The sequence below is a fragment of the Dendrobates tinctorius genome, unplaced genomic scaffold (genome assembly GCF_039654945.1).
Source record: "Dendrobates tinctorius isolate UK_male_01 unplaced genomic scaffold, ASM3965494v1 ptg000167l, whole genome shotgun sequence".
In the NCBI taxonomy this organism is placed as follows: domain Eukaryota; kingdom Metazoa; phylum Chordata; class Amphibia; order Anura; family Dendrobatidae; genus Dendrobates; species Dendrobates tinctorius.
In genome coordinates, this window is record NW_027361834.1 from 1,832,106 (window position 1) to 1,858,355 (window position 26,250).

The window sequence follows — 26,250 nt, forward strand, 5'->3', positions numbered from 1 at the left end:
CATAATTGGTGGTCTGGTATTTAACTCTATGCAGCTACATAGTGGGCCCCAAGAATGATTTTCTCTGGTGGGCCCAAGGTGTTCCAGTCCGACGCTGCCGGGGGCTTATCTACAGCATTACAGAATGCTGTAGATAAGCCCCTGATGGCGGTGACCGCAGCTGATAGGACTAAAATGGGGTGACAGATTCCCTTTAAATGGGATTCAGTATTGAAAGATGTGATTTTGCCTAAAAGCCATTTTTCACATCTTCTAAGGATATAGTATATGTAGATATGTACACATCCGGTGTGGTGCTAGAGAAACACTTTAATTCCATTTACATTGCATGCAAAAAATGAAAACATTTGTATTGTTAGACAAACTGTATAATTGTATGAAAGCATTAAAAAAAAAAAAAAAAAAAAAAAAAAAAAGAAGAAGAGGTGGACACACATTAAAGCTGATGGCGGATCATGGTATTACTTACACAGAAGCTGGATCCCCAGCCTGCAGCATGTTGGCCCAAGACACCTCATCAAATCCATTGTAAATGCCATTGTTGTTTACCACAATTATTACAATAGGAAGATTATATCTAAAAGAGAAAAAAAAAAAAACCATACAAGACTATCGTTACAGAGGAGTCATGGATGAGGTAAATAAATCTAATATCACTGGACACCGGGCAACATCTCTTCTAGGAGTCATAACTAAATTGACAAGTAGTTGACAGTTTCGTAACTGCAAATCGTTTTTTACTGCGTACTTCGTTAGCAAATAGATGATACATCAAAAGGTGAAGATAATTGCTCAAGAGGCAGGCTGGTCATCTCCATATCAGATACATCACATAGCACAACAGAAACGCAATATTCCCTGCTACAACAATAATAAATCGGATCTCAACATCATCCACAGATGTATCCGTAATGAATATCAACCCGATTTATGGGTGTGTCTACGATGGAGAAAGTATGCTCAGAATTATGGCAGCCATATTAATCTCCTAGGAGATTCCTGTGGGAAAATAAAGCCATATTTCTAGTTTCTCTCATGTTCCTTGCACACAGTTAACCATCTTTCTTTCACTCGAGTAGGAGGAAGTGTGACCAGTGATAAGATCCTATATAATATCTAACCCAGAGACACCCATTGTCAGATCCAGGAGGAAAAATGTCAATTGTAAATTAGTCCTAATTTCTGTACCAATCAAATAAGCCCTCACACAGCCCCATTGACCAAAAACTGAAAATGTTAAGGATGTCGGAAAATGGAGACTCAAGTTAAAAAAAAAAAAAAAAAAAAAAAATAGTTTTGAAATATAAGCTTCAAAATTCTCTTCCACTTAAAAAAAAAAAACACAAAAAACAAACTATGCATGTTTGGCATCCTAGTAATCATACTGACCTAGAGGACCATACTGCCAGGTCAGTTTTACCGACTATTGAATATGGTAAATTAAAAAAAATAAAATAGTTGCACTTTTTTTTTTTTATATATATATTTTGGCACACTTGATGATAAAATGAATGGTGTCTTTCAAAAGAAGAACTAGTCAAGTTAGTTATAGCTCTTGGAAAAAGGGAAGGAAAAAAAAAAAATGGAAAATCACCCCATCAGGAAGGGGTTAAAGCATTGTACCTAAATTTTAGATAATAAATTAAAAATGTAATAAATTTGTTCCTTGCGGATCTAAATGTATCCATAACCTTGAAAAGGGAAAGTATAGCCTTTTTGTGTTACCCTGTGTACCTGAGTGCAAGAATTGCGCCCATCAGGTGCTTGGGAAAGCAGAATGGCGTTTATTCTAGTGTGTTACGCAGAGAAGGCGTCTTGCTGACCTAAAAAATGGGCCAGTGATGGCATCGAGAAGTCTGTGGTGCGGATGTGTGAATTGGCTGTACGATGTGCTTAAGTCACAGTCAGCCTGTTAAATCACACATGACTAAGGGTACTGTCACACTCTGCGGTCACTTACCTGTCAGACGAGACGATCCTGGACGTCCTCCCGCCCGCGTCCACGCGTCGCTCGTCGGCGCCACAGGAAGCCCAGCAGGAAGCAGATGACGAGAAACGGCCCAGGACGTTCTCGCGTGATCAGCGATAACCAGCGGGGGAGCCGGTCGGAGGCAAGTATGACACATAGCACATAGCGCATGCTGCGTCACAAAATCGGTGACGCTTAAGCGATATCGCTAGAGATCACGATTAGTGTGACGGGCCCTTTATGGGTAGTGTGAGTGGGCCGTGTTTGACAACCATACATTCATCATTGTTTACTTTTCCATCGTAAAAAGGTGTATATACCACAGAGGACACAGAGACAAAAAAAATTAAGTTTACAATCAGGGTACGTTCACATGTGCCAGCAGATTACACTGTGTTTTTTTGTGAGACAAAGCTGTACATTTACCACAGATTCACCAGAGAAATTGACAGACAGCTGAGAAAGAATCTTATTTTTGCGGGTCACAAGAGAACTATGTGGTCTACCTTGGTGGAAAGAATCCACTGGAACCCATGACCGTACCAGGCTGGTTACCAGACAGAAATTAAATTGTTACTGTGGTTTATTCTATCACTAGATTTTATAAATTACTAGCTGAAGAGCCTGGTGTTATCCGGGCATAGTAACGAACTGTGGGTCCCACTCTCTCCTTCCGCAGCCCCGCTCTCCACCCGCCGTCCCGCTTTCTCCCTCTGCAGCCTCGCTCTCCATGCGCCGACCCGTTGTATCCCTCCGCAGCCCCGCACTTTCCCTCTGCAACCCCGCTCACCAGCTGCCAGTGGGAGGGACTATGGAGTGGGTGTGGCTTGAAACACATTCGATAGATAGATAGATAGATAGATAGATAGATAGATAGATAGATAGATAGATAATGTAGTATGGTGCAGTTATTAGATGGCAAGAGGGTTATTACCAGGAATTTATCCAGTCCACATGGCTTATATATTGCGGTTTATTATGTGCAATAGAATATAGTCTAAATGTCACACTCATTTATAAAAAGATAAGTGTATAGTAGAATACTTTGGGGTAAAATATTAAGAAATAACTAAATTCTACAATCAGGTTACATACAGAAGGCATGAGAAGAGCATTAGCTTCTATTTCACCCAGAGTCTTACCTGCAAATTGTTTCAACCTCCATACCAGAAAAGCCAAATGCACTATCCCCTTCCACACAAACAACCCGTTTTCCTGGGGCCTCATCTTTAACCACCATGGCTGCAGCTATGGCAAATCCCAGGCCAACACCCATCGTGCCAAAAGTTCCGGCATCCAACCTGTTAGAGACAGAATGAAAACATGTCTGAAGTATAATGTTCTAGCACCCTCCAACCACTACCCCCACCCTAATAGGGTGCACAGAAGATTATATACCTAAAAAGGTGGACGTTCACTTGCAGCAACCTACCTATGCCTTGGATGAATATTTTGAAGCACAGTGCGGCCGATATCCATTGTATTTGCCCCCTCACTCACAATAACACAGTCATTGGGCAAAGCTTCTTGCACATAGCGAAACACAGTATAATAGCTCATTGGTACAGACTCTCCAGAAGCCAATTCCTTAAATGAAAAATAGGGAAACATGAAAATTACATTAAAGGTTTAAAAGGAACTTTTCACTTCTTGTCATCTACTAACATGATGTGTTAATTATATAGCCCTTACTTATAAGGAATAGTCACTACGTAAAATCAGTTAAATACATATACAGTGGCTTGTGAAAGTTTTCACCCCCTTGGCATTTTTCGTGTTTTGCGGCTTTACAAACTGTAATTTTATGGTTTGTTTTTTTTGAGGATTTGTATCAGTTCATGTAAAGTACATGCGGATTTCTTTTTATTGTGAAGCAGACAACAAATAGGACACTTTGGTGTACATAATTACTCACCCCCCTAAAGTCAGTACTTTGTAGAGCCTCTTTTTGTAGCATTTACAGCTGAAAGTCGTTTTGGACAAGTTTCTATGAGCTTTCCACTGGGAGTTTTGCCCAGTCTCAAAGCAAAAAATTGCTCATTCAAGTTAGTTTCCTTTGGTGAACAGCAACTTTCAAGTCTTACTACAAATTCTCAATTGCATTATGGTCTGGGCTTTGACTAGACCACTCCAAAACATTTACGTTTTTCCCCTTAAACCACTCTAGTGTTGATTTAGCAGTATGCTTTGGGTCATTGTTTTGATGGAAGGGTGAACTTCTGTCGCAGTCTCAAATCACTGACAAACAGGTTTCGATCAAGAATATCCCTTTATGTTCTGCCATCGATCTTTCCCTCAACTCGGACCATTTTCCCTGCCCCTGCTGCCGAAAATCATCCCCACAGCAGGATACTGCCACCACCATGTTTCACTGTGGTGATGGTGTTCTTGGGGTCAAGGGATGTATTGGTTTGGCGCCAGACATAGCGTTTACCTTGGTGTCCAAAAAGTTTAATTTTGGTCTCATCTGAACACAGCACCATCCTCCATACATTTTAGTCTCACACATCTTTTGGCAAACTGAAAACAAGCCTTACGATTTTTGTAAGTAGAGGCTTTTTTCTGTCCACTCTTCCATAAACGCTACCTCTATGGAGTGTATGGCTTATTGTGGTCATATGGGTAGATACTCCAGTCTCTGCTTAGGAACTCTGCAGCCCCTTCATGGTTACCTTTGATCTCTGTGCTGCCTTCTCTGATTAATGCCCTCCTTGCCCGGGCTGAGAGTTTTGGTGGGCAGCCCTCTCTTGGCAGGTTTGTTGTAGTAGTTCTTTCCATTTGATGGTGCTTCGGGGGATCATCACACATTGGGATATTAGATTTCATACCGATGGAATTACATTCACTAAGAATGTGACTTGCGAAGGCAACTGCTTGCACCATATATTTTTAAAAGCTTCATAGCAAAAGGCGTGAATATATAAGCACATGCCAATTTTAGTCATTTGCTCCCATAAATTTAATTTATGCCTATATTTCTCACTTCATCAACCTAGACTATTTAGTGTTAATGCATCACACAGAAATCAGACTACAAAAATATTTAAACACAAGTTGTAATGTAACGAAATGAGTAAAATACCAAGGGTGTGAATACTTTCGCAAGCCACTGTATATTGATGCACTATAAACTAGGGACATCAGGTGAGAGTTCATGCATGAGACATTAATTTTAGTAAAGGGATAATTTCCCTCTTGTAAGTAATGGCCTATCACTAGGATATTTTTTACAGTATGAGTGGTTTGGGGGTTCAACCTTTGAGCCCCCCCCCATCTATCCTGATGATAAAAAAAAGGGCTGATTTGGTTTCCCTTTCACCATTTTTTGCCTGCACAGAAGCACGTCATCTCACTGTAGCTAGGCTCCATTCACTTGAGACAGCAGGAAAGGAAGATCAGGAGTATGGATAAAAAAAATAAAAAATAAAAATGAGAGCTAATAAACAGCCAATTAATTGTCTTCTGTGCATGACACATTACTTTATTGTTTTCACCTTTGACTTTTTCTCATTTGCGATCATCTTCCTTCGCAGACTATTCCACCATTCAGTGTTGGCCGGATACTTCCAGGACAGGTTTTGCACCCGCTCAAGGAGCTTATGGAATAATGCAAAGTTGTTAGTTTAAGAAAAAAACAAGAGCATTCTATGCAAGGTAAGAAAAATAAGAACAAAATGGAGAACATCCATGCCTCCCCAATACCCTAGAATTCTATTATATATTCTATGCAATATATTGGGAAGCAAAAATCCCTTTACTTTGTGTGCTGTGGACATGGCTACAACAACGAACCATTGTGCATTCATGTGCTAGTAGAGAATGAGAATTTGAGATACAATAAATCTGGGGGCACGGATGTGCTGCAAAAAGAGTACCCATGTTGTATGTAGATGGGAAAGTCTTCATTAGTCTACAGATGGAAAGGAAAACCTAAAAAAGTGTAAAATGTAAGGCACCAGTTTATTGCGTGTGACTGCATACATCCAGAACACATAGCGAGAGGGTACCTGAACTACTGTCTAAAATCAGACCTGGGCAAACTGTGGCCCGGGGGCCACATCCGGCCTGTGGACCGAGAAAGCCAGCCAAAGGGCTGAAACAGTGGCTGACAAACACACCTATGCATAAATGCCACACACAGCAAATACATTGCATATTTAAGCAGATGGGATGAAGCTTTAGTTGTAAAATATTGTACTTCAAATTGCAAAGTTTCCACTCTTGAAAATCCTCATAAAAGTTTGCAGTGTGACCAGTGGGTGCTGGGATAAGTGACAATTTAAAAGGACACATCATTCCCTGTCTAATCAATTACCTGCTGAGTCACCGCATCAACATCTCCCAGGAGACTCGCAACAGGTTTAACATTATTGCCGTGCTCTTCTGCGCAAATGTCAACCTGTCAGATAACGAAATAATAATGCTTTTGAATGCAACTATACGCACACAAGTTATAGAAGCGTCGCTTGTAAAAGGAAAAAAAAGGTCTGCAATCTATTGGAAAATAGCTGGAAAAAGCAAAATAAGTAAATGCCACCTTTTGAGATACATTAACAATTTGAGCGGTAAGGATGAAGCGACTGCTTGCCAGATATCCTAGCACTGGATCCAGTGAAAGAAAATGCTGCTGCCAAAATGAAGACCACAAAATTGCATCTACTCAGTAATTTTCAAATTTAAAGGGGACCTGTCACGTCAGTTCAAGCGTCTAAAACAGTCACTATCACTTGCACAGTGCGTAGTGTGGAGTCCGCCACGTTTGCGCAGAGTAGAGAGGGGAGTTGCGCATGCGCCGTGATGCGTGGCTCCAGGCTCTGCACTGAGCAAGAGCGGCTGGCTCCACACTGCGCAACTGCGACTGCCCACTCGACGCTGTGCAAGTGCTGCTCCAAGTGCCACACTGTGCAAGTGCGGGATTCCAGCGAAGTTGGCGCAACCAGGAAAATCAAATTGAATGGGCGGCGACGCCTGTGATTGAACAGAAAATGAAGAACACCCATCTGACTAAACAAGCAGGTATGATCTAACTATATAAAATTCTTTTTGGACATCATTACCAAACAATTTTTAATGGAAAAACCGTGTTAGGGATGCACACTACATCACCAACAACGGACTGGGGACTATTTAGATGCTTGACAGGTTGTCTTTAAATTTAGTGAATATCAACTAATGAAAATAAGGCATTGCCTTTGAATTGTGTATTCAACAGAAAACCGTTAACTGCAAACAAACAAATTTCTGTATCTCTCAATGAGACTTCTGCCCCGTCCACAGGTACGTATGTTGGACCACTTCTCGTAAGCAAACTGCTTAAGCGGTCTCAGGTGTGAAGGCACAGTCTCCAAACAGCATGTTTCAGGTCCTTCTACAGATTTTCAATAGAATTTAGATTAGGTTTCATAGAAGCGACTTCAGAATAGCCCAATGCTTTGATCTTAGCCATTCTTTGATGTTTTTAGCTGTGCGTTTTGGGTCATTATCCTATTGCAAAACCCATAACCTGCACCTCAGACCAAGCTTCCTGAAACCAGGCAGAGTATTTAGCTCCAGAATGCCTTGAAAAGTCTTGAGATTTCATTGTACCCTGCACAGATTCAAAAACACCCAGTGCCAGATACAGCAAAGCAGCTCTAAAACATAACCGGGCCTCCTCCATGTTTCACAGTAGGTATAATGTTCTTTTCTTTGCACACTTCATTTTTTCCCCCATCTGTGAACATAGAGCTGATGTCTCATCTGTACAAAGGACATTCTTCCAGAAGAATTGTGCATTTCAAATTTGGAAAATTCCAAATTTCACTTTAGGATTTGTTTTCACCAGTGGTTTCCTCCTCGGTCATCTTCAATTTTTACATAAAAGCATGGAAACCATGAAAATTCAGCTAAACTCAAAAGTAGTTAAGTTAATTTCATTAGGGAAGTGGTAGATTTGAAAGGGAATCTATGCAAGTCCCATATCTAAGAATAGAACATTGCCTGCAAGACCTCATACTCATCTGGCACCTTAAAGTACAAGATAATATGAGATATTTTATATAAAAAGCAAGAAGCTTATTCCTGACCTGAATAATCTTTACATCTGGTCGAAATCGTGGTGGAAGACCAAAGTGCAAAATCCAGTTCAGTCTGGCACCCAATAGCATAATAACATCAGCATTTTGCAGCGCACTGGTGAGAAGAGCAGTAATAAAAGAAGAAAAAAGAAGAGAAACGGTAACTGAAGTGTTATGTAGATAAATGTAAGGTCATGCACTGGGGCTGAGGCAACAAAATGCACAATTATGTAATAAATAGTAAAACAGTGACTAAAACTGTCACTGAAAAAGACTTGGGTGTATGCAACATCAAAGGCCTGTGCCAGGCAGTTGCTGCCAAGGCAAATAAAATAATTGCAAGCATTGAGAGACATAGATGCTCATGATAAGGACATAGTTTTGCCTTTATACAAGAAACCAAAGTCGCTGAAGATATAATAAAGCAATTCTAACTCTTTAATACATAAGGCATGGCAGGAAGAAAAAAAAGAAAAATAAAAAACAATATTGAATACTAGAAAGTGATTATGGGAATAGAAATTGTGAAGTATGTTGTAGTGTGTTCACTTTGTATGGATGTACAGCTACTAGGCACAACACTGTTGAAAGAATGTCATGATTAAAGGGGATGTCAATATCAGATCGATGGGGGTGTAGGGAAGCACCCTCACTGATCAGCTGTTCCTGAGGCAGAGGGAGGCCGCTGGATTTGATAGTTGCAGAGATGCACAGCTTCATCGACTGTATAGTGAACACCAGCATCGGCCTTTATAGTTTATGGAGCGGAGCAGCTCAACAACTGATCACACCCGGCCACCACCGACACTGAGAATAGCCATTTGGTGTGGGTGCAATGTGTCACCTCCTTACCGATATTATATTTGGTCAGATAGCTCCCTTGAAAGATAAGCCAATCTGTACACTTATTTATAAAATCCACAGCTCTAAACCTGGAAAATCCATATTCAACTGACATTGATATGCTCCGGGAAAAGTTAGAACACTTCCCAAAGCTATGCCTCCTCTGTTCCATTCCTCATCTAGCACCACCATCTTCTACTTGACTGACAGCTCACTAGCTTGATTACACTGTCAGCAAGCTGTCAGTCAAGCAGAAGCAGGTGGCACTTGGAAAGGAATACAGATGGGGAGGCAGAGACTCCAAGTGCTCCAACCGTGCACAGAGCACTTCAGCCTTATTGGCATATGGATTAAAACATGAATTTTATAGCTTATTTTTCATGAGTTACATAGCAATATAAGCAGTTTTAGTCTTAGAGGTGGTGAATAAAATGACAAAATTCCCCTTGATTTATTAACTATAATATTACTAATAAATTGACATTTGTTCGCGTTTGGTAGAAATTCTTCCAACTATTCTATTGAAGATCATTTCAGACTAAGACAATTTTTTCAGGCAAATTTTCAGCCAAAAACCATGAGTCTCCTTACATTTCTTGTCGGGAATACAAGTGTGTGCTAGCAGTTAAAAATTATTGATCAAATAGCAATTATGTGAGGTTTTAGAAAAAAAAAAAAAAAAAAGAAAGGAAGAAAAAGATACCTGGACCTTGCGGCAGCAACACAAGATGGATGATTATCAGGTACAACCCCTTTGCCCATGGGAGTAGGCAGGAAAGGCAGCCCAGATTCATTCACTAATCGTCGAATACTACCCTCTGCACGTGAGAACGCAGCACCTAAGAGGGGAACATTCAGAAACAAAGCGGACATTGGAGCAGAATTACAAGTCTTTTTTTTCCTAACAAGGCCGCTGTTATTTAATCATGACCCAATCATGGCTACAGAACCTTTACACTACCGTTCAAAAGTTTAGGGTCACTTAGAAATTTCCTTATTTTTGAAAGAAAAGCAGTTTTTTTCCAATGAAGCTAACATTAAAATGATTCAGAAATACACTCTATACATTGTTAATGTGGTAAATGACTATTCTAGCTGCAAACACCTGGTTTGTAATGCAATACCTTCATAGGTGTATAGAGACCCATTTCCAACAACCATCACTCCAGTGTTCTTATGGTACTTTGTGTTTGCTATCTGTGTAAGAAGGCTAATGGATGGTTAGAATACCCTTGAAAACCCTTGTGCAAGTATGTTAGCACAGCTGAAAACAGTTTGGCTGATTAGAGAAGCTATAAACCTGACCTTCCTTTGAGCTAGTTGTGAATCTGGAGCATTACATTTGTTGGTTCCATTAAACTCTCAAAATGGCCAGAAAAAAAGAACTTTCATGTGAAACTTGACAGTCTATTCTTGTTCTTAGAAATGAAGGCTATTCCATGCCAGAAATTGCCAAGAAACTGAAGATTTCCTACAACGGTGTGTACTACTCCCTTCAGAGGAGATAACAAACAGGCTCTAACCAGAGTAGAAAGAAGTGGGAGGTCCCGCTGCACAACTGAGCAACAAGACAAGTACATTAGAGTCTGTAGTTTGAGAAATCGACACCTCACAGGTCCTCAACTGGCAGCTTCACTAAATAGTACACGAAAAACGCCAGTGTCAACGTCTATAGTGAAGAGGCGACTCCAGGATGCTGGCCTTCAGGGCAGAGTGGCAAAGAAAAAGCCATATCGGAGACTGGCTAATAAAAGGAAAAGATTAATATAATAATAATAATAAATTTTATTTTTATAGCGCCGACATATTCCACAGCACTTTACATTTCAGAGGGGATTTGTACAGACAATAGACATTGCAGCATAACAATAATCACATACAGTAGATTATAACAAATACCAAGAGGAAAGAGGGCCCTGCTCGCAAGATTACAGTCTATGAGGAAAGAGGTAGACACGAAAGGTGGGTGGTAACAGTTGCCCTGATTGTATGGACCAGCCATAATGTTAGGTGTGTGACAGTACGGACACAGAGGGCTAATGGATGCATAAAGCATGTGGGAGAATGATGCGGGGAACCTGGTTATGGTAAAACTTTTGGCTCTGCCACTCAGGGATAGATTAGGTTAATGTGTTGAGGTGGTAGGCCAGTCTGAATAAATGCGTTTTCAAGACACGCTTAAAATTGTGGGGATTGGGGACTAATCGTATTGACCTGGGAAGTGCATTCCAAAGAATTGGCGCGGCACGTGTAAAGTCTTGGAGACGGGAGTGGGAGGTTCTGACTATTGAGGATGCTAACCTCAGGTCATCAGCAGAACGGAAGGCGCGGGTAGGGTGGTATACTGAAACAAGGGAGGAGATGTAGGGTGGTGCTGAGCCATGGAGGGCTTTGTGAGTGAGGTATGGGCAAAAGAACACGGACATTGGACAAAGTACACCTCCAAATTATGCAAGAACTATTTAGGGAAGAAGCAGGCAGCTGGTATTCTATCTGTAATGGCGTGACCAGTGCAGTCACCGGATCTCAACCCCATTGAGCTGTTGTGGGAGCAGCATGACCGTATTGAATGCAAAAAGTGCCCATCAAGCCAAACCAACTGGTGGGTGGGGCTTCTGGAAGCATGGGGTGAAATTTCACCAGATTACCTCATCAAATTATCCTCTAGAATGTCAAAGGTCTGCAATGCTGTAATTGCTGCAAAGGGAGCATTCTTTGATGAAAGCAAAGTTTGAAGGAGAAAACTATTATTTCAAATAAAAATCTTTTTTTCAAACCTTGTCAATGTCTGGACTAGATTTTAAATTCATTGGGCAACTCATTTGATTAATAAAAGTATGAGTTTTCATGGAAAACACAAAATTGTCTGGGTGACCCCAAACTTTTGAAAGGTAGTGTATATCTATTGGATTACACTTCTGTCTATTTGGTATGTGGCCTGGATTATAGCCAGCCCTGCAGTGGAATGTACAGAAAATATAGAATCTTTTTTTTGTAAAAAAGAAAAAACACAAAGATGACGACGTACCTTTCCCAACTACTAATAAAGGGTTCTTGGCACTTCTGAGCTCAGCAAAAGCTTTCTGTATTTGTAATGGGTCAGCCAAGCAGACAGGACGCGGCAAACAGCATTCTGGAAAACTAAAACCATATTTCAGTTATTACGTACATCTATAATAATAAATGCCCTAAGCAGCTTCCGGTTGTAACAACTTCCGTCCAGTTGTAACCGGTGACGTCACCGCACACCTCTTTCCATGTTAACCCTCAACACACACACACTCCTCTCACCTTTCACCATCTCCACTCACTCTTTCACTCCACCTCTCATACTCACGCCGTCATCGCTGCTGATCCACGATCCCCGACGTCATCTTCCGCCGGCGCCATCCTGGATCCAGACGTCCTCCACACCGGCGACATGTTCTTGCGGCGACGCCATTTTGGATCGGCGAAATCCCGCGATAGTCAAGATGGCGTCGCCGCAAGAACATGCCGCCGGCGTGGAGGACGTCGGGATCCAAAATGGCGTCGGCGAAATCTCGCCGGTGTGGAGGACGTCTGCCCCTGACGAAGCTATCTTTGGGTAGCGACACGCGTCGGGCATTTTCCACAGGCTCCCCCTAACTTTGGTATGGTACGGCTGCTACATATTCAAATGCACGTCATGTGCTGTTTTTGAGCATGACCTTGTGGCTCTGTGTATCATTTTCTCCAGGGCCTAGATGCATTTCGAGATACTTCTCTCGTTCGTAGACTATGTCCTTCTTTTACAATTTAGGGCAGTTAGATCCATGATATATTGTATATAGCAGTCTGCTATTGGGTTCTTATTGTGTCCATAAAATTCAATTTTTTCCATGCATGTTTTTGTATCACATTTATATGGTTCAAATCATTGTTCTTATGGACTAACTATTTGTCTTCATTATACCTGTACCATTAGTTATAGGGGTACCTGTATAGGTTATATTATTAACCTTTTCTTGGGTGTATTGTCGTTTTATGACTTTTAGATGTTTTTAATGTTTTGGTCTGTCTGACACTTAATAAAAATTGACATTTTTTGTGATTCATTGTCGTGATCCCAGTTTTTCGTCAATAGCTTTTTCTTTTTTGACTATTTGGCCATTTTGGATCCCGACGGCATCCACGCCGGCGACATGTTCCTGCGGCGACGCTATTTTGGATCGGCGAAATCCCGCGATACTCAAGATGGCGGCGAGGACGACGTCGGGATCCAAAATGGCGTCGGCGAAAACTTGCGAGATTTCTCCAACGCCGTTTTGGATCCCGACGTCGTCCACGACGGCGACATGTTCTTCTGGCGACGCCATCTTGAGTATCGCGGGATTTCACGATACTCAAGATGGCGTCGCCGCAAGAACATGTCGCCGGCGTGGACAACGTCTGGATCCAGGATGGCGCCGGCGGAAGATGATGTCGGGGATCGTGGAGCAGCGGCGATGACGGCGTGAGTATGAGAGACGGAGTGAGAGAAGGGGTCGTATGTGGAGTGAAAGAGTGAGTGGAGATGGTGAAAAGGTGAGAGGAATGTGTGTGTTGAGGGTTAACATGGCAAGAGGTGTGATGCGATAGCATCGGGCCATAATCTAGTCACTTTAATAAGTGGCGATTGCAATTAGAAATGGCACAGAAAGATAGCACAATTACACCAGCTTTATGAAGCATGGATGGTATTGCACTCTGACATTAAAGGGGCGTTTCCACCATAGAGACAGTATGTCATAAATATCCTAGTGATATGCTATCAGCAATATACACTTTCAGGCATGTGCCCCAGTGATCTTCAGGTCATCAGAGAGTTCCTGATTGCCATAAAAGCTGGGTACACAGTCATCTCCCAAGTACAGAAAAACCTGAGCTGTCCATGGATAACATTTTTTTTTCCCTTTTCTTAGACGTGATTTGTTATAAACTAAAGTAACAGAGGCATACTGAAGTGCTGGGACCTCCGGAGATGCCACGCAGGCTGCTCCGGGTTTTTGGCACTAGTTTTAAAAACAATGATAGGGCCATCCGAATGTAATCGGACGGTAAAAGTCTGTGAATGGCTGTAGTGGTCAGGTGATTGAAAAAGCTCATCATCGAAGGTTTCTTGGATGAGGTGCCATTACAGTTACAGCAAATCACAGGCTTCAGCGGCTTGGTCACCATTGATATACTGTAACTGCATAGACCTGGTTTCCATAGGACTGACACATTGTTAATTAATAATTGGGAACGGAATAGAATGAGTTACCGCTACTCCAGCTGAGCATCAGCATTCTACTGTAGTACCCTTCATTAAGCCCTACTAAGGCCTCTTTCACACATCAGGTTTTCGCCGTCAGGCGCGATCCGGCGCTTTTGACAAAAACCGGATCCGGCGAAATGCAATGCCGGATCCGGTTTCCCCCCCCATTGACTTGCATTAGAGCCGGATGGCCATGCGTTTCATCCGGTTTTCGCCGGATCCGGCAATGTGTCGCGATCCGGCGTCTGGAAAAAACGGCTACTGTAACGTTTTTTGTCTCCGGCGAAAAAGCCGGACATGCCGGATCCGGCGTGTCCGGCTTTTTCACACAATGAAAGCCTATGAGTGCCGCAATGCGCCGGATCCGGTTTTTTTGGTCTGAGCATGCTCAGTAGCTCTGCCCACAAGACATATATAAAAGCAAGACAGTGGGACCCTCAGCCACACCCAACATGCCACCCAAGCCAAGAACCAGGAGCAGGAGACATCTGCAGCAGCAGCAGCACCATCAGCACCACCACCACGCCAAATGGAGCAGCAAATGGAACATGCTGAGGAGGGGAGTCCAGCAGCAGATGAGAGACGGTAATTATCAAATCCCCCATTCCTCCAAACTAGGGCCATGGAATATCAAGATATTCATTGGCCCTTTGTTTCTCTTTATTCAACAGCCGCCCAAGAGATGCAGCAGCAGCAGCAATGGCAGCAGCAGGAACACCACCCACAGCCATGGAGTCTGGCCAGAAGGAAGACAGCACATCTTCTTCTGGGAGCCCTCCCTCGCATCGTCAGCGTTTGACGGTAAGTTTTTATTTCCAAAATCCATCATCTCTGTAATATATGTCTATTCATTGCCTTTTATTTCAAAACAGGAATCACAAGATGAAGAGGAGCTCCCAGAAGAAGAAGGAAGGGGTGGACAGACACTTGGAGTGGGCTCACAATTGGTAAGATTTTGGCATCAAACGCAGAAACACATCACACTACACATAGAAAACAATGTTCTGCAGACCACACACAGCAAACAAATGCCTACATCCAAAGACATAACATTTTTTGTTTCCTTCTCTAGTCTTCCCAATCTGGTGCTCGGCCAAGAGGTCCTCGCAGTGCCTCCCAGGGTCGTCGGCGACAGCAACGCGGCGGTCACCAGCGTGTAAGTATAAATATTTTTGCTTTGTTTTTTTGCACTTTTTATTTCATTTCTTTTGTGGAGGCTAATTATGTTATTTTTGTCTTTTTCTTTAACAGCCTTCACAGCGTGCTCCCGACTCTGACGGTGAGGATGGAGGAATCGATGTGGACCACCTCATCGATCTCGTCAGAGAAAGGGAGCCGCTCTGGAATATGGCTGACCGCTGCCACGCTGACCTTATCGTTACCCGACGACTCTGGGAGGAAATCTGTTCGCTCCTTGTGGACCGCTGGGAGGACCTCGATGCTCGGGCCCAGATTAAAGAGCGTAAGTATATACAGTACCGGTTACTTGATTTAAACCAGTGTTTCCCGAACTCCAGTCCTTGTGGTCCCCACGGATCATGTGTTCAGGATTTCTATTTACTTTGGAAATCCTGAAAACATGACCCCTGGGGACCATGAGGACTGGAGTTTGGGAAACACTGATGTTGTATACTAACCACTTTGTCCTTTCTCGTTTCAGGGGAGAGAATTGTGAAGCAGTGGCGGTCTGTGAGGGATCGTTTCAAGAAGGAGTTCAATAAAAAGATGCGGGCCCCGAGTGGATCTGGAGAACGCAGGAGCAAGTACAAGTACGCACAAGCCCTGTCGTTCCTCCGGGAAACAATGGTCACCAGAAGGTAAATATTACACACCACATGTGACAAAAAAATGTTTAGATGTAACTTTTTTTTTTTCAGCCAGGGCCATACCATGTCAGTATTTTAATTGTTTTTTTTTCTCTTTATTCCACAGCACGGTGAGCAGCACTCGGGAGCCTGCACGATTGGACCCTTCTGAGGCGATCCCTGAGGAGACCGGCACCGAGGGACCCTTCGACCGCCCCGGTACATCTGCACCTTCCCAGCCTTCCCACACATTCGACCCATCTGTCCCATCCACCAGCACAGGAGCATCGTGGCCGCCTACATTACATGAAGCTGCTGGTGAGATCGCTTTCCCTTTACCCCACCCTTCTGCCCCTGCCACCTCTAGTACACCTGCGGGTACTGGGCGGCAGCGGCAGAGGGGTCAGGAAAAGACTTATGCGCCAAAGTTCTTGCATCTGAATGCATCTTTCCAGAACTGTCTAAAAGTCTTGTCAGAGCAAATCTCCGCAGGCTTTCAGCAGATCAACTCCAGCATTCTGGAGGTGAAGACACTTCTGCAAACCATGCATTCAGAAGCAAGATCTTCGCCAAACCACACCTTTTTCAGGTCTGTTGTGGAGCGCATGGAAACGCTATCTCCTACCCAGCAGATGCATGTAATGCATTCATGCCACGGTGCTCTCCAGCACGTTACCTCCCAACCTCCTCCTCCCACCACAGTAGTTCCTCCACCTGCACCCCCTCCAGCCACTTTCCATCCTCCCCCTCCTATTACATCTGCACCCCCTCCAGCCACTTTCCATCCTCCCCCTCCTATTACATACCATCCACCTCCCCAGTACCAGCAACCTCCCCAGTACCAGCAACCTCCCCAGTACCAGCAACCTCCCCAGTACCAAACTCCTTCCCCGTACCAAACTCCTTCCCCATACAACTTGCCATCAACATCATCTGCTCCTACAGTCCCTGCCCAACCCTCCACTCCACCGCCCACCACCTCTTCTGCCTCCCACATGTCCACCCATTCTGTAGCTTTTTCCACACCATCACCTCTAACTGTTCCTTCCCCACCACAATCCCAATCCTCTCTCCACACTCCCAGTGTCGAAGTGTCCCGCAGCCCCTCCAGCAGTATTTCCACCCCACACTACACAGATTTATGATGTGTTTTGTAATAAAAATGCCCAGTTGGTTTCAAACCTTTATTAAAAAAGTTTTTTTAACTTTAAAAACAGTTTACAAAAAAAAAAATATTTTAAATAAAATTTAAATTGTTTACACTGGTTGTCTGTCATTTCTTTCTGCGGCAAAATATGTTTAAAAAAAAGGTTAGATACAGGGTATTTAAAAGGTAAAAAGGTATTCAAAACCAGGTATATAACTGTGGGTAAATTTTAGCTTTTTGCCACAGTTGTGTTCCTGGTTGTGTTTGAAGCAAAGTATTTCACCTAAAAAGTTGTGTTTATTGTTGGTGATTTATTAACAATGAAAACAACTTTTGTTAGAAGGTTAAATACTTTGCATAAAACACAACCAGGTACACACCTGTGGCCTAAAGCTAAAAAATAGAGACCATGACAAGATAGCCAACTTTGGTTGGCAAAGGTATATACTGTTGGTACAGAAGGTACACAAGTTTGGTTAAGGGCACAAATCTTTCACACTCTGCCATCCTGCCAGTGTACTCTGCCTTGAGGTGACATAAAGTATAACGCAAAATTGTCCCTCATTACTGAAACCGTCACAGAACTTCTAGTGGTAATGTCATGGTAATCTTGCAAGGTGGTTTCTTCAGAGGTGTCCTCAATGGAAATGGGTTCCTTGCAGATAACAAAATTGTGGAGTACCACGCAAGCTTTGATCACCTCGTCCACAGTTTCTGTCTTGAGGTTGATCGCAGTCAATAGGACCCGCCATTTGGCTGTCAGAATACCAAAGGTACATTCAACCATTCTTCTTGCTCTTGTGAGGCGGTATTTAAAAATGCGTTTTGTTCTTGTCAATCCTCTGCTAGAGTACGGTTTCAAAAGGTGTTCTGACAGCTGGAAGGCTTCATCCCCTACACAGACAAATGGCATAGGTGGACCAGATGTTTGCAGCAGCGGTCTAGGTGGTGGGAACTGGAAGGTGTTTCCATACAGTTTACGCCCCATGGCAGACAGTTTGAAAACTTGAGAGTCATTAGAGCGGCCATAGGCCCCAATATCAACAGCAATAAATTTGTATTACGCGTCAGCGATGGCCATGAGGACAATTGAAAAATATTTCTTGTAATTGAAATATTCCGATCCCGATCCGGCTGGCTTTACAATGCGGATATGTTTCCCGTCCACAGCGCCAAAGCAGTTGGGAAACTGACATATCTGTTGAAACTTTTCTGAAATTTCAATCCACCTCTCTGTTGTGGGCTCTGGTAAAAACTCTTCAGCTAAGGAGTCCCACAGTGCACGGCATGTGTACTTCACTATTCCAGATATGGTGGAAATCCCGAGTCTGTACTGGAAATGCAGTGACGAAAGGGATTCTCCAGTTGCAAGAAATCTGTGGGGAATTAAAAAACAATTAGTTTTAAATCACAGCATTACATACCAAAACTCAGCTATAACACTTGGAGATACAAACTACCACCAACAAGATTGCAGTGAAAGTGTGCTCTGATGCGAGCATATCCAATAAATGTGGCTTACCTTAAAGTCACCATCAGACGCTCTGCGGGTGAAACGGAGAAGCGGCAATAGGTGTCCGCTTTTCTTTTGAGGTGTGCAATGCGCTCCACCAAGTAATCAAAATTCTCCATTTTCATACGAACATATCCAAAAAATTTCTCCGGGTTTCGTCGAAGGTCCATGCAGAGTGTAGAATAGACCCCACGCGTCATTCTCTTGGCTAATGATGGGGTGGATCCACAAACGTCGTCTACGATGCCTGATGCGCTGCTGTCTCGCTCTCTCCTTCTCCAGAACAATCACCCTCAAACGATTCGCCTCCGCTGTAAAATCCGCCAAATTCTTCAAAATATTTCCAATCACAACGTCCATCTTCGCCAGTAATTTGCTCTTCTCTCCAACCTGCACTTTCTCCTCTACAACCTGTCAAAGAAGGGCTGTAGGAACACGCTATATATAGTTTTCCAGTAGCCAATCCCGTTCGGAAGGCCACAAGGGGTGTTTTTAAAAACCGGATCCGGCGTAATCCATCGAAAAACGGATGAACCGGATGAGACGGATCCGGTTTTGTCTGTCAAGAACAAGACGGATCCGGCAGAAAACCGGATCCGTCACATCCGGTTTTACAAAACATTTGCCGGATCCGGCGTTCCGGCAGGACGCCGGATCGCGCCTGACGTCGAAAACCTGATGTGTGAAAGTAGCCTTAATTTTTTTTTTTAAATAAACTTAATCCTTCGTGAAAGTCTCTGAAGCTTTGCGAATCACTTTATTTGAGGGACATAAGAAGAAATTGATGACCATTTCGGTCTAAAAAAAAAAAAAAAAAAAAAATAATATATCATCATCTGAATGCATGTGGCTTCCAAACCACAGCTATTCTCCAGTCTATTCACATGCATATCAAAGCACATTAATAAGGCTGGTTTCACACTAGCGATGGGCTTACCTGCGGATGGCAGCCTTCTTCTTCCGTTAAGCCCCGCCCACTGCCGCACCTCTTCCTCCTCTGCATTCGTCCTGCGTACCTTATGTTTAACATTGTGTGCGCAGGCCATGTGGCGCTGTGCCAACCGCAACAAAAAGCAACATGTTGCGTTCGACACAGTTCAGCGCAGCGTCAAAACACATGCGGACGCTTCCGCATACATCTGCATGGCCTGAGTACCCAATGTTAAAGATAGGATACGTAGGACGCATGCAGACGTAGGCGGAGCTGAAGTAAGAGGTGCTTCAGTGGGCAGGGCTTAAAAGAGGAAGAAGGCTGCCATCCACAGCCCTGTCGAACGCTAGTGTGAAACTAGCCTAAGGAGTACAGATGCTGGCTGTGAAAGGGCCAGCTCAGCATATCTGTCTCATCAACTCCGGGATAACCCACAATGGGAGATGGTACTGATAAGTACAACAATCAGGAGGAAACATTTGCTGACTAGAGTTGGGCTGATTGATTTGCAGACTCTGGTCCATTGGCCAGGTTAGTAGTCGCTGGATGGAGGCTTGAGTCTCTTAAGGCTTCTTTTACACTTACCGAATTTTTGCGGCCCCAATAGATTTCTATGGGCCCCAAAATCGGCCCGCAAAAATTAGTCGGAGCGACGTGTGCCATACTTGCGGCTGTGAAAAAAGCCCGCTCGATCTTTTTCACGGCTTACGGACACGGCCCCCATTGAACATCAATGGGGCCACAAAAACAACGGAAGTTTGTTTTTGCGGTGCACAGTCCCTTCCAGTTTTGCGGAATGCAGTTTTTTTTTCCCCAATACTTCTTCCATAGTATTGGCAACCTGAAAAACGGCAAGCCGCAAGTTTTTTCCGATCCATTATTGCGGCAGACCGTGAAAATTGCGGCGGTAGGGCCGCAAAAATCCCGATAAGTGTAGAAGAAGCCTAACTTACAGAATCTCCAGTGTGGCTTTTTGATTAGTTAGGCTGGTGATACATCATCATTGTGCCGTGACACACAATGACATCGCGCCAGCCCTGCTAATCAAAGAGCCACACTGGAGATTCCAGAAGTTAAGAGACTCGCAAGCCTCCATCCAGCGATTACTAACCTGACCAATGGACCAGACTCTGCAAATCGATACACCCAACTATAGCGCTGACTCTTTCACTGCCAGCATGAGTACTCCAAATTAATATACTCTGATCTCAATGCAGCTAAAGGCAAGCAAATATTGTGGAAAATCAGGGATGAAGATAAATCCCTAATAAAACGATATGCAAAATTTCATAACTTTCTATGTTGGGCAAGATTAAAAATAAAAGTTTACTTTTGAATGTAATTAATAAGTGTAGCTTTAGGCATATTTTGTGCCATCAACCTACCTCACACCACTTCTATCAATCATTTTATTCACATAATCTCCAGGAATATCGATATAACAGGCACCAGGCCGGCCATATATGCTAGTTCTCACAGCCTGGGGAAGGGAGAAGTTAGAGATAAATATAACTACCCTACTGTAGATCTCATCCACTGAGCAATATTCACACGTAACGTTTAAACTCCAAAACTGCAAATCAAACAAATTTTACAAAACAATCATTTATGTCAAAAAGGTCATAACTGTAAGTTATTGGTAGCAGGGTGAATTTCTTACATAAGGAATGGGGCAGACTGGCCAAGAATTGTTACTGTATTTCTGGTTGTGGATGATCATTTACAGCAGTGATCAGACTCATCACTTTGAGAAGACATTGTGCCACCTGTACACCCCTGGAGTTGGCCATTTTACAATGTTTTTGTAGTACTCCCTGCTTCCTCCTTGAGCACCCTGAGGGGAGAGAGCCTCCGCACTTCAGGACTTGGAAGAAACTTTACACTTCAAGGTGATACTTTCTAAATTTACATTCAAAGAAAATACACTGCTCAAAAAATAAAGGGGACACCAAAATACCACATCCTAGATATCTCTGAATTAAATATTCCAGTTGCAAATTTTTATTCATTGCAAAGTGGAATGTGTTCAGAACAATAAAACAATTATTAATGGCAATCAAAATGAATATCCCATGGAGGTCTGGATTTGGAAGGATAATGATACTCAAAATCAAAGTGGAAAATCAAATTAGAGGCTGATTCAACTTCAGTGGAAATGCCTCATGACAGGGAAAAGATGCTCAGTATTGTGTGTGGCCTCCACGTGCCTGTATGACCTCCCTACTGTACAACTCCTGATGAGGCGGTGGATGGTCTCCTAAGGGATCTCCTTTTAGACCTTGGCCAAAGTATCCGCCAACTCCTGGACAGTCTGTGGCGCAATGTGCCGTTGGTGGATGGAGCGAAACATCATGTCCCAGATGTGCTCAATCGGATTCAGCTCTGGGGAACGGGCGGGCCAGTCCATAGCTTCAATGCCTTCATCTTGCAGGAACTGCTGACACACTCCAGCCACATGAGGTCTGGCATTGTCCTGCATTAGGAGGAACCCAGGGTCAACCGCACCAGCATATGGTCTCACAAGGGGTCTGAGGATCTCATCTCGGTACCTAATGGCAGTCAGGCTACCTCTGGCGAGCACATGGAGGGCTGTGCGGCCCTCCAAAGAAATGCCACCCCACACCATTACTGACCCACTGCCAAACTGGTCATGTTGAAGGATGTTGCAGGCAGCAGATCGCTCTCCACGGCATCTCCAGACTCTGCCACATGTGCTCAGTGTGAACCTGCTTTCATCTGTGAAGAGCACAGGACGCCAGTGGCGAATTTGCCAATCCTGGTGTTCTGTGGCAAATTCCAAGTGTCCTGCGCGGTGTTGGGCTGTGAGCACAACCACAACCCGAGACCGCGACGTCATCAAAGGTCATTGTCGCAAGGCATCCCTGGGATCGGGAACACTGCATGGGACGTGGGAAGGCGAGAAGATCATGATTTTTTTAAAACTTTATATCTTTTTACTACTGATGCTGCATAGGCAGCCTCAATAGTAAAAAGTTGGTCACACTTGAAAAACACTGTTTGACAAGTGTGACCAACCTGTCAATCAGTTTTCTAAGCGATGCTACAGATCGCTTGGAAAATGCTAGCATTTTGCAAGCTAATTACGCTTGCAAAACGCGGAAATTTCCACGGGAATTCCACACGTGTGCACATAGCCTAAGTGTTCCCACGTCCAGGGAGGTTGGCTACAGTTCCATGGAGCTAACATTTCTGAATAATATGAGCAACTGTAGTCACATGAACATCAAGCTGCTTGGAGATGGTCTTATAACTCTTACCTTTAACATGTTAGACTATAATTTTCTTTCTAATCTCCTGAGACAACTCTTTCCTTACCGTCCTCTGGTCCATGTTGAGTGTGATACTCACTGTGCTGTTTGGTGACATGGAGTGTATCTGTATCCCTCTATACAGGCCCACTCACTGATTCCATGATTGTAGACACCTGTGCTGCTAATTAGTGGACACAACTTGATTTAACATGTTCCTTTTGTCACATTTTCAGGGGTACAGTCATTTCTGTCCAGCCCTATTTCATGAGTTTTATGTTTTGTTTTTTTAAATTCTGTGGAAGCATGGCTGAAAAGCAATGTCTGACTTCATTTGTTCATTTTCATAGATTTTTTATTATTACTTTTGTCAAATTCAAGTTATTTCTGAGACCATCGAGGGTTTTTCTGTCATTAAACGAGGGGTACCAACAATTTTGACCACATGTATTTGTGTATGGGGGTCTTAGAGATGCTGCATGATAATCTTGCAGTGCAAACAGGCTGCCGATCATCCGGAAAACAAGCAAAATTTGTTGGGTGAAATGATCTTTAAGTTTTTGTGTAAATAGGACCTGTGTAAACAGGTTATTAACTGACCGCCGATAGTTGAATGCCAATCTATACAAACCCTAAAAAATAAAAAAATGAAGACATAGACAAGTAGTTAACATTGTTGTGCTCAGATCCAGGTGTGAGCCACCTATTCTGAACCAGTAGGTATATCTCAGACGACTCACACACCCTGTAAGCAGTGTATTACAGTCACAGATTGCAGATCTACCCTGATAGCAGGCAAGTATTACCTATAGATGCCGACAGTCAAGGGTGAATTATTCTATCACTTTAAGCAACAAACCTTCTCAATCACAGACGGTATAACCTCCAGGCTGCTGGGTCTCACGGAAAGTTTACTATACAGTCTGCAGGATTCAACCTAAAAAGTAAGGAAGAACACCATTTAGCCATGTGTACATTGACTTGTGAGACAAATCGTAGGTCATTCCCAAACAACGAGAAGAAACACATACCTGAGGAAACTCTTGGAAAGCGCCCATAGTTTCCTGGTTAGTATCAGACGAGCCTGCCAGGACAATGACTGGCCTAAGAGAAAAATATGGGACAAGAATGTTAAAATACTTTTTGGAGACTGCATGGTGTTTGTCCATAGGAACAAAAAAAAACAAACTATTTATTCTATGAGTGCGTGGAAATCGGATTGCACCGAGATTCCATCTTTCCACGCACTCACTGACTTGTATGGCATAACATTGGTCCGAGTGCAACCCAGCGTTTTGTCGGGTCGCACTCAGACCGAAAATGCGCTGGTCTGTACCTGCCCTTACACACAGATACCAGCATCTACCACATGTGGCGAGAGCAACTCCTGATTCCTCCGCATGCAGCGCACCCAAGCAACACAGATGTCATTTAGTGTTACGGGGAGATCACAAAAAATGGATTTTTGGTTCTTACCGTAAAATCTCTTTCTTGGAGCCTTCATTGGGGGACACAGAATACCATGGGTGTATGCTGCTGCTGCTGCTGCTAGGAGGCTGACACTATGCAAAAACAGAAAATTAGCTCCTCCCCGGCAGTATACACCCACCGACAGGCACCAAGCACCTCAGTTGGTGAAAAAGCAGTAGGAGAAGCAACGAGAAAAACTCGAAACATATGTACCAACCCAACAAGGAACTCTAAGACCCAACACGGTACAACTTAAACAGGGAGGGTGCTGTGTCCCCCAATGAAGGCTCCAAGAAAGAGATTTTACGGTAAGAACCAAAAATCCATCTTTCTTTATCGCCTTATTGGGGGACACAGAATACCATGGGACGTCCCAAAGCAGTCCCAAGGGTGGGAACAGCAAAAAGGAACGAAAGTAACCGAAAGGCTCAGGTCGGCCGGTGCGCCACCGCCGCCTGCAGAACCTTCCTACCAACCACAGCATCAGACGAAGCCTGGGTATGAACCCTGTAGAACCTCGTGAAGGTGTGCAAAGATGACCAGGTTGCAGCCTTGCAAATTTGCATGGCCGAGGCCTGGTGACGAGCAGCCCACGAAGCCGCCACAGCCCGGGTGGAGTGAGCTCTTACTCCCGGAGAGGGCCGCTTTTCCTGAAGACGATACGCTTCCAGAATGGTAGAACGAATCCAGCGAGCGATCGTGGATTTGGAAGCCTGAAGGCCCTTCTGGAGACCTTCAGAGATGATCAGCAAGGAATCGGACAGACGAAAGGAAGAGGTCCTGGCAAGATAGACACGCAGGGCTCTAACTACGTCCAGTTTGTGGAGAGACTTCTCAAGAGGATGAGATGGAGCCGGACAAAAAGAAGGAAGGACGATATCCTCATTGATATGGAAAGCGGAAACCACCTTTGGAAGAAAAGAAGGAACGGGCCTGAGGACGGCTTTGTCCTGATGAAGAATGAGGTAAGGAGAACGACATGACAAGGCCGCCAATTCAGAAACTCTTCTGATGGATGAAATGGCGATCAAAAAGGTGACCTTCCAAGAGAGAAGGGACAAAGGAATGTCCTGGAGAGGCTCGAACGGCGCCTTCTGGAGCGCGCTAAGGACGAGGTTGAGATCCCACGGGTCTATTGGCGAACGATGAGGAGGAGCCACGTGGGAAACCCCTTGTAGAAAGGTCTTGACCAGTGGTAGAGAAGCTAGCTCTCTTTGGAAGAGGATAGAGAGAGCGGAAACCTGGCCCTTGAGCGTACTGAGGGACAGACCCGCGTCTAACCCAGCCTGAAGAAACCCCAGGATCGACGGGATAGAAAAAGACATCGGGAAGACTCTTTTATCATCGCACCAACGGAAAAAAGCCTTCCAGTACCTATAGTAAATGCGGGAAGAGGCTGGTTTCCTGGCTCTGATCATAGTTTGAATAACCTGACTGGACAGACCTGATTCCTTCAGAATTGCGGTCTCAACGGCCATGCCGTCAAATTCAGAGACTGTGAGATAAAAGGAGAGATACAGGGCGCATCCACTGTGTGAAATCCGTATAAAACAATTAAAATTGTGGAACAGTAGGGAAGGTGCTCACCTATTGGGGTTGTGAGGAAGTCACAACACCCATGAACGCTTGAGAAGCAGCAGCAAGTCTGCACAGGGTCCTAGGACAGAATTGCAGAAATGACGTGGAAGTGCAATAAGGACTGCGCTTGCTTCTGGTAGAGTAAAGGGTTCTTTATTCAGCCAACGCGTTTCCTGAGCCTGCTGGCTCACTTCATCAGGGCAGAATCTGAAATTCAGAGACTGAGAATTCTCGTGGTAAAGGGGGCCTTGCGAGAGAAGGTCTGGACGGTCCGGAAGCCTCCAGGGAACGTCCGCGAGCATGTTGACCAGTTCCGCGTACCAAGGCCGTCTTGGCCAATCTGGAGCGACTAGAATCACTGGTACTCCTTCCGATTTTATCTTTTTGACCACCCGAGGGATCAATGCCAGAG

The 26,250-nt window shown here is 43.9% G+C and overlaps 1 protein-coding gene across 1 annotated transcript in view; it reads right to left on the reverse strand.

Moving 5' to 3' along the window:
* HACL1 (2-hydroxyacyl-CoA lyase 1) overlaps positions 1-26,250 on the reverse strand; it is a 55,609-nt gene that overhangs the window by 16,201 nt on the left and 13,158 nt on the right. The window contains exons 5-15 of the mRNA XM_073550720.1: positions 23,822-23,894; positions 23,650-23,727; positions 20,907-21,001; positions 11,897-12,009; positions 9,572-9,707; positions 8,035-8,140; positions 6,285-6,368; positions 5,464-5,565; positions 3,402-3,556; positions 3,112-3,270; positions 470-577 (exon numbers count right to left, since the gene is read on the reverse strand). Of these exons, the coding sequence (XP_073406821.1) occupies positions 470-577; positions 3,112-3,270; positions 3,402-3,556; positions 5,464-5,565; positions 6,285-6,368; positions 8,035-8,140; positions 9,572-9,707; positions 11,897-12,009; positions 20,907-21,001; positions 23,650-23,727; positions 23,822-23,894 (1,209 nt within the window). The remainder of the gene's footprint in view (positions 1-469; positions 578-3,111; positions 3,271-3,401; positions 3,557-5,463; positions 5,566-6,284; positions 6,369-8,034; positions 8,141-9,571; positions 9,708-11,896; positions 12,010-20,906; positions 21,002-23,649; positions 23,728-23,821; positions 23,895-26,250) is intronic.